Here is an 18,409-nt window from a genome sequence, read left to right on the forward strand (position 1 = left end):
ATTTTATAAATAATGATTTCTGTTTAGGTCTACTCCATTGAAATGCATCAAATTAAAAAAAAAAAAAAGTTGTGTTTTTTGTCAGCGGTTTACCAGTAGATGTGGTTGTAAAAGCCGGAAGCGATTAGCTAGAAACAGGCTTTTACTGACAGTTGTTTTTTTTTTCAGAAAAGTGTCTCCCCACTTTCCCTTCAGCCTTTAAGCAAAATGTGTGACAAGTTTATCAGTACAGATGCACATGCACCAGACACGTACATGAAGCAAAATACAGCTGAACCATTGCAAGTAGTAGAAGAAAAATCATATATATATATATATATATTAATAGTTACAAATACACATTTTCTAACTAAACTGTCAAAGACATGTAGATCCTGAGGTAACACTTATGTTTTAACATTGTGAGTTAACATTTATTAACACTGCTCCCTGCATACTAGATTTGATTTTAAACTTCCAATCAACAATTTAGTTGGCAGCAGTTTCCTCATCAAGGCATGGTAATCATAGTTAATTAGTCATATTAGCCTTTTAAAAATGCTGCAGTCTGTCTGTGTATTCCTGGCAGATGCATTTTGCAATCCTATTAAAAAAAAAAAAAAAAAAAAAAAAACCTAATATCATTTCTGTTTTTAGCACTTCATAAGTTTATGAAATTAGATCATACAGTAAATACGTCATGGCAGTAAATATTGGGCAAGGCACATTGTAATGCATAATGTCCATATGCTCAGCTTTATTGTAGGAGTTATTTTTCTGGATGTAGACAGATGTTACTATTTTCGGGCGCTTGCCTAGCCTATGAGGCCTACAAACAAAACACACATTTACATATAAATATGGCCCAAAGGAATTTCTAATGCTTTGCTGCATACAATTAAAATCAAAAAAGCAAGGTAACAACAGAATTTAGAAATACTAACTTTTATTTATTGTTAAGATTTTAAACAATATTTTTTTTTTAACCAGAAAAAAGGCTTATTGTCAGGTACATCTTTTGTACTGTGAATGACATCTACTCCTAATGATGGAACTGCTATTTCTGTAGCAGCTTTTAAAAGGTACCAAATTACAAAACTAAGACTGTCTAATTATTTAATGCTAACACTGTATAAAATGCCCACAACCACCAGTGATGTCTAACATAGTTGTTTGTTTTGTTGGTTGTAACTCACAATGTTTGACTGTTTCTTCAAAGCTTTCATTTTAAGAAATTCAATAAGGATTGTTATTCATAAAACTTTTCTCAGCATTTTTTACAGGGTTTGGAGATTACGCTCCTGTTTCAAATCGCTCTCTGTGCTTTGATAAAATTTAGAAACGAGTGAAAACACTTCTAGCTAAAGTGAGAGTTTAGTTAATTGGGAGAACATCAAAGCTCGAACAGTGATTTTAAAAGCTGCATTTCCATGTTTTGTTTATTATGCAGATGCAGATGCAAGTTACACCAGCCAGTAAGCTGTTACGGAAGCAACCTATTTAACAGCAGGATGCTAAAGTATTTTCTTAGGTTAAAGGCATTAATTGCTAGTCTGAAGCAAATGGATAAGTGGTTTCTTTGTTGTAACATACTAATTAAAGGTGAAGAACATTGATAGTCAGTATAGTGTTACAATTTAGAAGACATTCCAATCTTGAATACACACAAATGCGATGCTATAAATGAAAAGATACAACAAACAGAAAATCACACTTTCTATCAAATTTAAATAAATACTTTTTTTTGGGGGGGGGGGGGGGGGGGTACTTCGATTGGGTAGTGATAATACAGAAAAAAACAACTAACTGTAAGCAGATAATTCTGTTCTGTCTTTTAGTACAAAAGACACAATATAACTTAACAAACAAATACATTACTGTCCCTTAAAGGTAAATGCCTTAACCGATTTTAAAAGGGAACACAACGATACATTTTAGGAAATGGTGGTTAACCACAGCCCCATGTCAAAAAATCCCAAACAGCCAGTAACAGTCTCTGTTACACTTCACATAGCACATCTGAGCCTCGTATCAATCAAGTTTTTTGGGGGGATTGTATGGGGTCATTTGAGCCTCTGTCCTAACTCATCAGACAGACAGACTCAATGGGTTTAAAATGTGCAAATGCAGGTTTAGGCTAAGAATATTTATGTTCATGAGTTATAGGAAATCATGTGTTTCATAAGCAACCAGTGGACTTGTATTATTCTGTTCTGCATATATAGACATAAACAGCTATGAATAGAACATTTAACTTATGCAATGTGGAATAGTAATTCATATACTATTAAGTTTCCATCAACCCTTTGGTAGACACTGACAGCCTGGGTCTGTCACAAAAAAATGACCCTGGGGTCTCTATTTTGGAGAATTTCTTTGTTATATATTACAACATTAAAGTCTGTGAAATAATTGCATTCTGTATATTCTGCTTTCCTCAAGCTTTTATAAAACATTTTTTTTAAAAGAGCACAAACTTGAAAATAGAAGATAAAGGGATTCTACAGACATTTCTCTATTTGAGAAACAAACAAAAAAAATGGATCAAAAATATTAGCATCACAATAATATATGTGTCTTCTTGGTATATTATTGGGGGATTATATTTTATGTATATTTCACTTTTTTGGACTGATTTTATTTTTCTTCTATTGGGAACCTAAAATTGTGTTACATACTATATACACTGAGTGTACAAAACATTAGAAACACCTTCCTAATATTGAGTTGCACCCACTTTTGCCCTCAGAACAGCCTCAATTCGTCGGGGCATGGACTCTACAAGGTGTTGAAAGCGTTCCACAGGGATGCTGGCCCATGTTGACTCCAATGCTTCACACAGTTGTGTCAAGTAGGCTGGTAGTGGAGCTCTACTTCGAACTGCTCGTTCCATCTCATCCCACAGATGCTCAATTGGATTGAGATCTGGTGACTGGGTAGGCCACTGCAGTAAGCTGAATTCACTGTCATGTTCGTGGAACCATTCCTGGACAATCCTAGCCTTGTGGCATGGGGCATTATCCTGCTGAAAAAATCCATTAGCAGATGGATACACTGCTGCCATGAAGGGATGCACCTGATTGGCAATGATGTTCAGATATCCTGTGGCATTCAAACATTGCTCCACTTTTATCAAGGGGCCCAATACGTGCCATGAAAACACACCCCGCACCATCACACCACCACCACCAGCCTGCAATGTTGACACACGGCATGATGGATGCTTGTACTCATGTGGTTTTCTTCATAACCTAGTCCTCCCATCAGCGTGAAACAGCAGGAACCAGGATTCATCAGACCAGGCAATGTTTTTCCAATCCTCCAGTGTCCAGTGTTTTCATTCCTGTGCCCACTGCAACCACAGTTTCTTGTGTTTTGCTGAAAGAAGTGGAACTCTGTTAGGTTGTTGGTTGCCATACCCACATTCATGTCAAGGTTTCAACAATGGCTTTCTTTTTGCCACTCTCCCATAAAGGCCAGTTTTGTGAAGCACCCAGGCTATTGTTGCCATATGCACAGTGTCTCCCATCTCAGCCGTGGAAGACTGTAACTCCTGTAGAGTTGCCATAGGCTTCTTGGTGGCCTTCCTGACTAGTTCCCTTCTCGCCCGGATAAGGGGACAGCCTGTTTTATTCACAGTTGTGCCATATTCTGTCAGTTTCTTAATAATGGATTTTAATGTGCTCCGGGGGATATTCAATGCCTTGGAAATGTTCATATTTCCTACCCTATTGGTGCTTTTGAAGAACCTTATTCCGGATTTGCTTTGAATGTTCCTTCGTCTTCATGATGTAGTTTCTGTTAGGAAATGTACTAATCAACTGTGGGACCTCCCAGAGACAGGTGTATTTAACCTGAAATCATGTGAAACACCTAAATTGCACCCAGGTGGACCATTCAACTAATTATGTGACTTCTAAAGACAACTGCTTGCACCAGAGCTTATTTAGGTCTGTCGTAGCAAAGGGGGTGAATACTTATGCAAACAATTATTTTCTGTTTTATATTTGTAATTAATTTAGAACAATTTGTAGATTTTATTTTTCACTTTGACGTTATGGACTTTGTTTGTGTTGATCAGTGGCAAAAACTCCTAATTAAATCCATTTTGATTCCATGTTGTAACACAATAAAATGTGGAAAAGTCCAAGGGGGGTGAATACTTTTGAGAGCCACTGTATATATCTAAAAGGCCAGAAAGCCCAACTTTTCCTTGGTCCTTAAATACAAATACATATTGCATGATTAGAGTTAGGTTGTCTCCCTCTAATATAATCAGGGGTTATCATTAGCTTACGTGTATAATCAAATTTATAAGTGACTGTTCATTTGACTACTTTCAACTAGTTTACATACTACATAAAACACATGAAACTAGTAATAAAAATGTATATAAAAACAATATTAACACACCCTAAAATATTTAAGTTTAATTACATTTGTATTACACTCAAACATGAATACAGTGCATATTTATACATAACTGTAATATAAATGTAACATACAAGTTTGATAAATCGACAAACATTAAACCAGTGTTTTGCTGCAGAGCAAAGTTGACCCCATTTGATAATAAACAATTTACAAATGAACCTTCTCATTTTGCTACATTGACAAATTTTGCACTGAAGCAAACGCTTAGTAAACCGGGAACATTATCTTTGGCAAAACCTGACGAGAATTTTATTAATTTAGCACCATGTTCAGTTTCTAAGAGAAAAATTTAAAGGCAATATCATTTAAACAAACAATTGCTCAGGAAATACCCAGTTCTAACAAATATTTGACATGTTCAGTTTCTTTAACCACAGTCTACTGCCATAGGATGGTATTTTTGAGATAATGTACACATTTCGTTTCTACTGGGTCCTAGTAACATTAAAAAGGCAGCAAGAATAGACATGTTAAAAATGACAAAAAGCTGTATTTATTATTATTATTATTATTATTATTATTATTATTATTATTATTATTATTATTATTTAAATTCAAAGATAAAAAGCACATCTTCAGAGCCATCTGGTTTAAGTAATGAGTCTTGTGACATGTATGAGGACGGCATTTAATGAGAAATAAGTCTTTGTCACTCATCTGTTAGTGAGCCATCCTCGCTTGTTTGATATTTTGTGTTATTACGTGCTGAGGCAGTATTTGCAGTTTATCTGCAAATCGGACATCACACTGTCCTGTCCTGTTTTTCTCTTCCCTTTTATTTTTTTAACATTTTGCTGACATTAAGCATTTTCATATGTGTATATTACCAAGCCCATGGAACAATGCAAATGTACATTTCTAATCAAAAAGGAAAATCTGGCAAAAGGATCATGGTAAGTTTCCAAAGAGATTCGTCCACTCCCAATGTGAAATAGTGTCTGTTCCAGAACCGGTCGTATGGGATACGAGAGGTGGACCAGATAGAGACAGAGCTTTGTTAACGCCCAAACAGCATAGTCATAGTCCAGCCACTCAATGTCTGTGGGTGCCATGACAATGCATGTGCAGATCCAGATACACCCTTTGTGGACTGTTCTGGGTCCTAACCCATTCTAGATTTGTAGTAGAAAAATGTATTTGGACTTACCATGGTCCTTTGATACCAAGTATTAAAACTTAATAAATTCAATTACATACATACCTTTACAATATATTGGTCTATAGCATGGTTCTCGAACCCCTGTCCTGAAGAGCTACAGGGTCTTCTTGTTTTCGTTTCAGTTGCTTAATTGTACCAACTATTGGCTTAATTAGTCAAGATTAACATGTGTTGTAGATCTTTAGCCATTGATGACGTAAAGACACCTAAAAAACCTGCAAGATTGGGGCTATCCAAGAACAGAGTTGGCGACCTTTGAACTATAGGAACCACCCTGGTGAAAACACTATTTTCTTGTGTTAAATAGCATTGTTATATTTGAATTAATTTATCACAAAAATTGTAGTCATCATAAGAATTAAACCAGTGTTTCAGTACAACTTTGTAAGATGACAGGTATGCACATGCAATTACACATGTGACATTTGCTTATTGTGAAATTAAGTTTATTTTGTTTCTCTCTCATTCTTGTCATTCTTGTTATGAATAGCAGTGCTGTTTACTAAATGCACTGTTAGTACATCATAAATGCCCTCAACTGCAAAGTATTTAAACATTTCCGTTACTGTAACTTGCAATGCAAGTTAATCACACAACCTAAAGCAGTACTGGACAATCACCTTTGACACCAGGTTGTAACAGTTATGAATGTCAAAGGCACTAGAATCACCAGTATGCAAAGACACTAGTTGCACAGAGCTTTTAGCATTTTCTTTTAGCATTGTGTGCTTGATTAAAAAATAAATATATGTAGAATAAAATATGTGATAAAAGCAGATGTTATTTTATAACACAGTATTCTGGTTACCTTTAACCAAGCAGACCATGGCTACATAAATAGTTTTAAATACCCCTTTCCTTTTTCTATAGGGTGACACTGGACACTTACAGGTACTGCTATACACAGCACAAAAAGTATTCAGATAACAGACCTAAAGAAGGTTCTTCTTTGAGTGCAGAAATAGTAACCCCATTCAAAATGTCATACAGTTTATAACAATAATCACAGATAACCCCCTAACTTAAAGAATTGCCTGTTATTAACAAACCTTCAGGCCACTGTTTTATACTAGATCCCTGTACTGTATAATTAATGTCCTCCTTTTTATGTCCCACAGATGGTGAGGTTTTCTCCTTTATGTTTTCACATAACAGACATAGTTATGGCTTTTTCCTTTCTTGCAGTCTTTCACTTGCCACTTCCCTCTTCTCTGCACTAACACACAGTTCTGTCCCGCCTTCCTTGATGCCCGTGGGGGTCCTTTCCTCCAGTTCGTGAAGGACACTGGCTCTCCACCAAGCCACTCCCACTTCCCTGCCTTCACTCTGTCATTCAGGCCTGCGGGAAATATGAAAGCATTCATTCTTGATATTATCCAGAACTAATCTTATTGGTGCCAACTGCTGGGCCTTGAAATAATTCTCAATGACAGTCTTTATTATGTTTTGGTAGGTGGTTATAAAATCTCTTATATTTCAGTCACAAACCAATTGTAAAATCATATTTTAGGGATTAGATAATGCAGTGTGTTCTCTGTCATTATATGCTGGGTTTGTTTTCAGCTTACACCATATTTAAACATATTTTACAAACTTTTCCAGCAAAAAATGTCCTTCTTCAAAAACTTTCAAGAGCAGAATTTCTGAACTGAGGTGGTTAAAAATGACCATGGGTCATATTTTTGATGAGAGATTTTCCATATACTGCCTCATATACAGCTGCACACTCCTAGTGGTCATTTCTGAAAATTATTCACAGCAATTACTCATTAGAATTGGTTGAAAAAGGCAATTTTTGCTATAAGCCTGATGATCTCAGCAACCACAGCAATATAGACTGATAGAGCACACACATAATAGGGTATCAAACAGGTACAAAATGTAAATATTAGCAAAATGTTGAAGATATAAAGTATGCCTTTAATGAACTAGGTGATTACCACTGGGTGCCCGGGTTTGAAAGTGGCTCACTTTGTAACTGCTTATGCTAGCCATTTTACTGCTCAAAAAATGCTGAAATTGGCATCAAATAAGTCCTCCTTAAAAGCACAAAATTAAATTATGAGTGGGATCTCGTGAATTTTAATTCATGACAACATCTTTCAGAAAAATGTTTTAGTTTCATAATAATGTTCCAACTGACACAGTATCTATTACACTCTACCGATACTATTTATTACACTCTAGTGACACAACATATATTACACTCTTGTGACACAATATCTGTTACACTCTACTGACACAGTATCTATTACACTCTACCAACACTATTTATTACACGCTAGTGACACAATATCTATTACACTCTATTATTTTCTAAAAACCATACCAATCCAAAATGGCTTCCTTCCGCTGAAGTCCCACAGCCACGTCATGTCAGGTTTTGAGAGGACACTAACCAGATTGCCACGATGTCTGTCCAAAAATAAACAGAAAATAAAGATTCCCCACCGGTCATAAGTAAACAATTCAGGCAGGAGACATCCACCAAAGATTGATTTGACCGAACCTTTATTGCATTTGACAGAAGGACCAAGAGAACGTAATATAATTTTTGGCCCATGGCCTTGTCCAATGAGCTCTAGAGCAGCCCGTGTGCTGGCTGAATGAGTTGTTATGGTTATTGATTAATGACAGTCATGCCAGCGGCCACCTTCCCCATGTGGTGCTGAAGTGTTATGTAATGATTATTAGCAGTTATTGCCTGCGGCAAGGCAAGTGGCACTTTGGGCGACGTTACCCCCCCCCCCCCCCCCCCCCCTTGTGAGCTGGCTGAACTGCTGAGGTGGATGCATGAGTATGACAGCTATTGGTAGGGTGAGTGGCACTTTGATGATTTATGACAGCTTATAGTCAGTGGGCAGCAGACACCCTGGACAAGGCACACTACAAGGTGAAGGCAGGGAAGGAGGAGGACCAAACAAAGAAACGACAAGGAGGCATGGGCATAGGTCTCTTTATAAGAACATTCTGATTGCCTATGTGATTTGGGGTGGATCCTCCTTTCAGAAACATATATAGTTTCCATTAACTGTATGCTTTTGTACAATGCTGAGTCCTGCGTTACATGCCAGCATGTTCAATAACTTAATACAACAACTGTCCATGCAAAGATTGATCAAAATCAGACAAACTGTTCCCATGATACACTGTTTCAACACAATTTGAAAAGCAGTTTTCAAGGCATGTAAAACATCTAAGTATGATAAAACCATTAACAAAACAATCACTAGCCAGAATACATAGGGCACCATGACCCTGATTCTGAACTGAATGACTAGTTCTCTACACATACGTTAAAAACAGTGCCTATTGCATTTCTGTTGCTGGAGATACACAACACACATCCACCAGTGGGGATAATACAATACACAATCAAGCAGCAAACCAAGAGTATCAGATTTTCAGATGCATATATTACATTATTTGCATGAGCAATGCAATATTGCCCTTACATTTCCTTGCACGCTCTTGCAGCTGAATTCCATGTTGATTTGTTGTCTGTGCTGATGTAGTAGCAATGGTTTCCATGGTAGATCCATCCAAGAGAACATTTCTTGGCATTGATGTCCTGAAATGAAAGGAAAGTCCATTTCTCTAAGTAGTATTTATAGGGAAATGTAGGAACATGAACTGCCCCGTTTTTTTTTTTTTTTAAACTAAAAATAATCCCATCAGTTTAATTTAACTAATCATCTCAACTGAATAATCTGTCAAACTGTTCATGAAGCATGTTTCAAGAGTGTATTAGAAACTGACAGCAAAAAAAATATAGTATATTGCAACAAGGTGGCAAGACATAGTCATTTAATGCAGAAAGGTAATTACATCACTAGTTGGCTTCCACGGTTTCCAAGAAATCCCATCACAATGAAACAGTTTTTGGGCACTTTGGTCAAAATGAAGAAGACCTTTCAGGTCAGTTGTGCAGGGCTTAGGAAAGGATTTACTGTAGTCATCCTACAAAAGAACCAATATCAGCTTTACTTTGTGTGCCAGTGTGTAATCAGTAATACATTTCTGTTCTAACATCGTTTTATCAAGTTCAACTATTCTTGACACGCCACTGTCCATAAGTAATTACACTTGATGTGTGTATTTGTTTATTTGTACTATTGTGATAACATTTTTATGTCAAAAATATGAAAAGATTTTTGACATAAATGTCCAGTCTAACAAAGTCTCATACCAGTGTAGCTGCCATTGTGTGACCACTGTCCCTTAGTACAAGACCATTACCATAAAGGATTTGGTAAAGCATGACAATAAGAGTTTGCAATACAGAAGTAATACAAAGTATAGGAGTGGATTTTGTAGTTTCACACTACTTGTGTTTCAGTACCTGTTTTGTGGAGTGGGTGGCGGCTTTGTCAGCATGCAGGAGCTCAGTGGTAGGAGAACTAACGGGATACCTCTGCTGCCCTCTACTGGTCACCAGTATCTTGGCTCTTTTGCCAGAGCTAGATGGAGAGCTATCATCCTCCACTCTGAGCGACATGATCCCATGGTACTGAATACAAAGAGGAAGCATTCAAGGGAGGACAATACAGTTAAGAGCGATGATAGTGAATTAAGTGAGATGATACAAAAATACAGGAATAGTTGTGGGCAGCACAAATGATTTTGGTTGCAAATATATTTCAGAATGTGCCTTTAGATCTATGTGCAAATCTGCAACAATGCTTGTTTACTGTTTCCAGAACAATCCACACATTGCAATCAGAGCACCAACATTGTTGCAGGGATGAGTATGATCTGGATACAGGCCAACTTCAATGTGATATAGTGAAAATGCAGGAGTCAGTTGTAACTAAACTGTAACTGAACTTTATCGTTGTTTTTCACTCACTCTCTTAGCTGTTGCTCTCTATCTCCATTCGACCGGAAAACACTAACAACCAGGTTTACGTCAGTGTCCTGAATATCACGACAGTCCTTAAAGGCATAGCTTCTACTTATTAACTACACAGAGGAATCCTGAATATTCATAACGTTCTGAGAGGAATGAGCTACTAGGAACCGAACAAGCTTAGATGGACTAAATGGCCTCCTCTCATTCGTTTTTATTATTTTTTTTAATGCTCTTATGTTCTCATGAGCACTGCAAAATAAAAGTCGAATTTCCATTTATGTCCCATGATGTGTGAATGAAAATAAAAAGCACTGGGCCAAAGCAAGAAAATGATCTTCTATTTTAATTTTAGATTGTATTTTTTTTAAAACTCTTTATTTAAAACATCTGATGATTAATGTTTTATATTAATAATTGTGTTGAGCCCCGACCTAATTTAAATATGGTTTTGTATTGTACATTGTAATGTATCTTCAAAGACAATAATGCCCTCAAACAGGGCATGACAAAATTTGTAGTAATTAGAATTAACCTTTAGCCATGAACATGAATAATATAAAATAGTGTAACCCAATGAAATTAACTTACTGTAAACACTACATCTGTCCCATTTTGTTCAATGTATGAAGGGCGGACCTGTTAGAAAGAAATAAGCACTTCAGGAAGATGCTAAGTAATGGAGGAAAAGAAAATATTTAGAATCATTTCCAGGTGAATCAAGTATAGTAAATCTAATATTTTTTTTTAACTTAAAAGCTATGGCCTTTACTAATATTGTACTCCAAAATTCCTGGTTTTATCAAAAGTTATTATTATGATAATGATGTCCTGAAATGAAAGGAAAGTCCATTTCTCTAAGTAGTATTTATAGGGAAATGCAGGAACATGAACTGCCCCGTTTTTTCTATATATATATAGATATACTTTTTTTAAAAACAATTTTCACCCACAATTTTGCCCTCTCAAACAACAACAAAATCCATGCTATTTCATTAGTAACAGTTGGTGGAATTAGATGTAGTCTTAAATAATGCATTTGTTGTAATACTATATTATAGGTTTTACCATTTTTCTTAAAAGCTGTGAGTATTTTAAGTTATGGTTGATAAAACAGCATAAAACCTGTATATTCTGGTTTCCTCACAGTCCAATTTTAGAAATATACAGCTTCATTAATATCATGACCATTTCCCAGTTCACACTCAGTATCTCCCCACCTCCATGTTTACCGAAAAATACAATCGTTGTAATGATTTTGACCCTATTTTTATACAAGAATATCTCAGCCTGAAATACAGTAGGAATTGTTACCTTTTACAGTCACCTAAAACACTTTTGAAAAACACATACATTATGCTTAATGCCATCAAAATTGTTGCCAGTTGCTTACCATTTTTCCATTTCCGATGACCCTGAGTCTTTTCTTTGGTGGAGGTGAGTTGTTTTCCTGTGGTACGTCGCCTCTTGTCCACCCAGTGCCCTCCACAGGAGTAAGTGGGATTTTCTCTACCTGGATTACACCATGACTGGGGGGAGGATACTCAGCAGTGCCTGGGGGCAGCTGACCGCTTAGTCGAGGGACAGCTGGGACCTGGCCAGTGTTTCTACCATTACTACACTGACCTGTGTGCAAAAAACAAGATCCACTGGGTTCAAAACACATTCACATACTAATTTTATTGTTACCCTACAACCCAGCTCCAAAAAAACACACTGGAGGTGCAGTACTTCCAAATTAAAATACATTTCTGATTATTTTATTTCTCCCTAAATAAAGATGGCTGATTGTGCTGGTTTTGCAAAAATAAAGTGCTGAATTACAGTACATAATGGAAATGAATTACACTATGTAAAAATATATGATAAAAATATGTTGATATTTAGATCTATCACTAGTTCAATCAATTGCATAGAAACCACATCATCCTCTATAGCGTGCACAGACAGTTGCAGTACGAGTGATTTCACAGTCAGACCGGTGTCTTCACATCAATTAATACCTTTCCTTGAGTCAATGATTTTCACCACTAATTTCATCTTGCTTCCTAGCACACTGTTAACAGGTGAGTTGAGAACCACTTCAAACACCTCCTCAGCTTCTTCTAGTCTGTCACTTGTTATCCTTATGTTCCAAGTCCTGGATGAAACCCCTGGGAATGAAAGAAAAATACACTGACTCTCAGCCACATCATCCCACAGTGCCTGTACGGATGAAAAAACACTGGAGGTCACTGTAATTGACACCTGCCAGCACTTGCTGTGTTTATCATGGGAGAATCTGCTAGATTCTGCTAAAAATTCAAAGACTTTTTTTTAGATTTGTATGATATTTAAAGGAACATCTCTGAATGAACATCTAAAACAGACTGATCCAACTGCCAAGCCAATTGACTCTTTACACCCATGTTGGCAACCTAGAGAACAAAGGTCAACCCTGCAGGAGTCCACTTTGAGCTCTGCAGGTGCCTGAGAAGAAAGACTCCTTTGCTGACTTTACCTCCCAGATCCAGTCAAGTATTTGACAAATCTACTCTTGAAATGAAAGGGAAACACATTAATAACATACCAGGATCAAACTGGATCAAGCTGGAGGGGCTGAGAGTAAAATCCTTCCCGACAGAAGCAGAGATCTCATTGATCTAAATAATAAAATATAAACACAAGAAGATTAACAAACAAGCAGGTTTATTTTCTCTGCCCATTTACAATAGATTCAGCCACACCTGTAATGTGTTTAAGGCCTGTTATTTAAGTGTAAGCAGACTGAATTGAAGTTGAGATCTTTGAAGTCAAGAAGAAAAGTTATATTTGTGGATATGCTTGCTCTTGTTAATGATAACCTGTTATTACACTAGTTATCCACCAGAGGAAGACACACACCATCTGCATTCTCCATGCAGTTTCTGTAAGAATGTGAAGGTAATGTAAATGTTCAAATAGTAACTGCTTTGAATTTACATTCCTTCATGAAGGTCTCTTATTTTATATTGTGTGTCTTTTTCAAGCACTGTTTATTTTACCTAGAAAATGAAAGCTAAGCAATTGTAAAGCTTATTTAAATTGTATGTTGATGCAAATATCAATTAGTTGTCACATCAGTTTTGCATTAAGATAACAAATTGCACTGAATTGAAAAGATTTATTCTCTTGAACTGTAAGACAACCAGGATTAGCATTTACCTTGATTCCAATGAAAGAAGACTCCATCGCATAGCCCTCTCTAGTAATTGGCAATGAAAGTGTCCCTACATCTTCACACACTACATACTCAGACTGGGAGAACTCGATTCGAGACCACTTCAGTTCAAGCCTGCAGTAAATTCAGTAGAAGTTCATGTGAAAACTAAAAGGTTACCAGTATACAAGTTATTATTTTTATTACAATTTTATTATTGTTAATAATTAGTAAAACATACTAATTTTAGGATGCTGTCCACCTAGCCTCCACAACCTGCCTTCATACTGTAGCAAAAACATGGCGATTATGTGACTTTAAATTTAATTTATGTTAGGTTTACTTACTGCTCTTAAAACATTGTAGACCGAAGTCCATGCAGGGATAACACAAGCAGTGACAGTGTTTGCTTACTCTGTCCTGGAGGAATACAACTGGGAATCTCTATTGGTGACTGCCTGTAAATCAGCTCTAAAGCCAATCGTAAGTGATTGTTTGGTGATTTTCATTTACATTTTAAAAAAAATAAATGAAAGTGCCTCACGTTTCTGGAATGCCAGTATTTCCTGTTGGGTCTGAGACCAAAACCTCCAGGCTGTCAGACAGGGCCTCCAGAGATGGGTTGATGACATAAAGAATATGTCTTCTGTTTAAATCCTTCTGAGTAAACCTCTGTCGAACAAAGTCTCCTTGAAACCAATAACACTTCAAATTACTGTCACAGTTTTTAATATTTCATCAGACTTCCTTTATGAAACTCATTAATATCATTCTTAATTTGTTAATGGTTAGTTTCTGTGATAAGAGATGATGAGAGGTGGGTTTTGCTGTTGCAAACTCCTGTCACTTACCTGTTGTTGTGTTTTCCAGGTAACCAAAATCAGGAGGCCGTAGAATCTGGAAGATGATCTCCTCGTCCTTGGTATCAGCGTCTGTTGCTTTCAAGTCTCTGGAGGAGATGTAGCTCCCGTAACGGCCATCCTTCAACAATTCCACCTTTGATATGCACTGAAGGTGAACAATTCTAGGAGAAGACTTGTCTAGTTGCGCTATCTAGATGACAAAAAGCAAATAGGCAGGGGACTGGTGGCTTGGGGCTGGTTGGGTGCTACACTGCTTTAAATACAGAACTACACGACTTTAAATTATAGGTAGTGTAATTTGTAAATATATCATATAAATATGAACTGTTTAAATTACTCAAAATGTGCAACCATAATATTATATTTAAATGTTTATAAGCTATATTCAACTATCAACGGCATTTGGTTTTACATAAACTGATATTATACCACAGACAATAATATGAATCCTGTTTTTTATTTGTGTTTATTTACCATTTAAAATTTTAAAAATACAGAAATTGACAACCTAAAACAATATCACTATCTTCAAGGCATTATTTCCTGTGACCCAAAAGATTTCTGTTAATTGCATTTCATTCTCCTTTGAACTAATGATAATTGAGACCCAAATAAATAATTTCTTAAACTTTAGGAAACAGTAATAACCAATTGAAAAACAACTTACATTATAATTAGGGCTTCTGATTTTCGGTTTTAACTAATAAAAACTAATAACACACCCCTGATACAAAAAAAATTAAATAAATCAGTGTATATCCAATAAACACTGGAAAAACACTGAAAATGGTTATTCAACTCACGTTGTCTTGACCACTGAAATGAACAAATAAAATAACCTAAAAAAAACTTTGCCAGTGCAGTTGGACAATGTCCCTCCTTCCTGACTTGTATCTCGCATTGATTCGTTCTGAATACTTTAAACCCGCCCCAACTACCGAGTGGCAGCAAATTCATACATTTCGATTGGCGGATTGTAACACGCTTGTGAGATTTAAAGCTATATTACAGTTCGATAGGAAGTTACACACTCTTGGAATTTAAAACAGAATTGCAAATTGTGGCGAAATGTAAAAAAATGCCAAAACACACAAAAACCCTAGAAGAATATGCCCGTGACCATAAGGATTTTGTTGTGGAAGACAACAAAGGAAACAAGATACAACTGAAATCTGCAAGTGCTGTCGAGTTACTATACATAGTGTGACAGAAAAAAAAAATGGCCAAGAATTTTGAAAAGTAACCAAAAACAATAATTTCATACAGTATATAAAAAGTGAAAGCTTGGGAAAAAACAGATTTACACAAAGCTCAAAAATAGCTAAAAATAAGTACAGAAAAATGAAATGAATAAAAACTGAAAAACAGAAGCCCTAATTATAACGCACAGAGTCAGGATGGATTATAAACCTTATTGTGTCATTGTAATACCTGGTTACCGATACAGTGCTCATTAATCAGTTATATTGCTACAATTAAATGATGGATTTGTGCTAGTACCTGGATAGTGAAGAAGACTGGCTCTGTCTGCTTTTCCCCATCAATGAGGAAACCGTGGTTGGTCCCGTCAGAAGCCACAAAGCTGAAGCGGTCAATCTGGGAGTCCCCTCCAGCGTGTTTGTAGGCCAGGTCCCTGCTGTTCACATCGAGCTGGGTGAAGCTGTGCTGAAGCAGTGGGGCACCGCGCCGGGAGAGCTGCCCGTACTGTGGGAGCTGTGCCAGCTGGAAAGTGAGGCTGTGTGCTGGGGTGTCTGGGTCAGAGAGCTGCAGGGCCTCGGGTGGAATCACCATCATCGAGCCCTCCAGCACTAGCAGGCCCGCGTTGCGGGAGACCGTAGGCAGGACGCGGCCAGCTTGCTCCACGGCAATCTCCATCGTCCCATTTTGAGTGGACAGGCCGTTGCTGACAACAAATCTGGCAACGAGAGAGGCAAGGCACGCCTTCAGCATGTGTGTGTGTTCTTTTCTCGCCCCATCTACAGAAATGAAATGATAATGCACACCTATTACTACAGGGGGTTTGAGTCCTGTGTCAGCCATGTAACACTCTCAAAGCAGCCAGGAGCTTTGTCCCCGTTCTGGTCCTTTTTAACAAGGCATATAACTATATGATGTGCTAGTGTGAAACTATTGAAATGTGTAACAAATTAAAGATCTTGTAAACCTTTTAGTAGGTTATTAAATAATGTTGTGTGTGTGCTCCTTTTGAAAATGTGTGTCAATGTAAATAAATACACCTTATTATCTTTACAGTATTAAGGGCAGTAATACCTCTCATTTTGATAGTGCTTATAGAATTCCAAGCACATACCCTGCAGTCTTACCTCAACACCTCCTTTTGTGAATCTGCTCTGTTGTCATGAACAAAGCAGACGGTCTGTGCGGCGATATCCATCTGGCTGAAAGTGGTGATGGGCACCCCGGGGTAGCTGACATACTCGATGTGGCCACCGGCAGGCGGAGAGGTAATGACATACATCAGTTCTTCAGGCTTGTCAGTGCCATCCACGGAAAGCAAAGTATCAGTGGTCAACATGACCTGCTCTCCTTTGGAGATTTTGAGGGGTTTAACAAAAATGGCAATGTCTCCTGGAAGGAAGCATAAAAAAGGGTCACTGCACAGTTCATTAAAGTGCAGCAGTGTTTCTGTTGCACAGGAAAATGCTACAATAATCAATGCATATGAGACCCACAGTAAATGATCACAATGACTCATTGTTGTGGTGTGAAATGTATTCTGATTGGCTTTTTCTAATTAAGACACTACTGAAATTAATGTCTTAACTGAAATAAAAAAAAAAAAATAATAATAATAATCTTCCTTTGCTAGGTGGACAATGTATGAATCTCTTATTCACTGGAACACTTGCACAGTATATGTGTATTTTTTATATTTGCTATTTATTAGGTAGACTAGCATAGTACATTTTATATTTTGGGCTCTGTAACCACACAAGTACATTCCACATTATTGTTGCTGTGGGTTCATCCAGGTTCACAGCTGCTGTTAAACAGTAAGTAGTGGGGTGCCAAAAAACACAATGTTATACACAGGGGTGCCTAACTATGTTTAATATGGGGGGGGGGGGGGGGGGGGGGGGGGGTAAAGGCAAAGAACTTTTGCTAAGCAGCTCTGGTAGACCTCAATTTTACTTTTTCAAGTTACTGTTTTTGTAATAGTAAACCCACAAAATTGGACATGTGTTTCAGCATACAATACAGAATACCTACTAACTGAGCATGTATTAAGTACAAACACAAGTAAAACCAAATTGCAGAACCAGTTCCAGTGGCATATCTGCACAGTGCTGTACAGTACCTGTAATTCCAACATACAGCTTATCAAAAGGATGTGCTAAACAAACACAAACAATAACATGTACAAAATGTTATAATATGGCTTTTTTTTTTGACAGATATATTGACATAGATACAGTGCCTATAGAAAGTCTACACCCCCTTGAACTTTTCACACATTGTTGTGTCAGTGCCTCAGAGTTTCATTTAAATGAGGATTTTTTTCCACTTATCTACACACCATACTACACAGTTCAAATATGCCGTGCTCAGCTTTTGTTTTAAATGTAGTGGTGAATGCTAGAGAATGTTTTTCACATTTTGTCATCAGACATTGCTGAGCTCAGCGAAACCAGCTACTACAAGACTCGAAAACGCTCTCCATAGCAGGGCAGTGCTTGGTGTTGATAGGTTGAAACAATAAGCACCCACCCTCACACAAAAATGCTAATTGGTTAAAACACCTGATTCATGACACTATTACAGGCAGTGCAGATCACCCATACACTATTTATACGTTAACAAGAGTACAGTTGTTTTCGGCAGCACCGGCAACATTTGCCACAGCCTTAGTCACCAAAATAAATAAAAATGGATGCAAAATTTACCTGCCCCAGACCAATGGAGTTGATGATATATCATGAGCTACA

The 18,409-nt window shown here is 37.1% G+C and overlaps 1 protein-coding gene across 1 annotated transcript in view; it reads right to left on the minus strand.

The window, feature by feature from the left end:
- Positions 1-4,407: 4,407 nt before the first annotated feature.
- LOC121296502 (FRAS1-related extracellular matrix protein 1-like) overlaps positions 4,408-18,409 on the minus strand; it is a 54,435-nt gene continuing 40,433 nt past the window's right edge. The window contains exons 24-37 of the mRNA XM_041222131.1: positions 16,787-17,051; positions 15,963-16,377; positions 14,451-14,652; positions 14,144-14,288; positions 13,605-13,734; positions 12,991-13,063; positions 12,425-12,574; positions 11,815-12,047; positions 11,013-11,060; positions 9,915-10,082; positions 9,401-9,532; positions 9,028-9,143; positions 7,902-7,987; positions 4,408-6,911 (exon numbers count right to left, since the gene is read on the minus strand). Of these exons, the coding sequence (XP_041078065.1) occupies positions 6,709-6,911; positions 7,902-7,987; positions 9,028-9,143; positions 9,401-9,532; positions 9,915-10,082; positions 11,013-11,060; positions 11,815-12,047; positions 12,425-12,574; positions 12,991-13,063; positions 13,605-13,734; positions 14,144-14,288; positions 14,451-14,652; positions 15,963-16,377; positions 16,787-17,051 (2,366 nt within the window). The 3' untranslated portion in view covers positions 4,408-6,708. The remainder of the gene's footprint in view (positions 6,912-7,901; positions 7,988-9,027; positions 9,144-9,400; positions 9,533-9,914; positions 10,083-11,012; positions 11,061-11,814; positions 12,048-12,424; positions 12,575-12,990; positions 13,064-13,604; positions 13,735-14,143; positions 14,289-14,450; positions 14,653-15,962; positions 16,378-16,786; positions 17,052-18,409) is intronic.

Source organism: Polyodon spathula, chromosome 2 (genome assembly GCF_017654505.1).
Source record: "Polyodon spathula isolate WHYD16114869_AA chromosome 2, ASM1765450v1, whole genome shotgun sequence".
NCBI lineage: Eukaryota > Metazoa > Chordata > Actinopteri > Acipenseriformes > Polyodontidae > Polyodon > Polyodon spathula.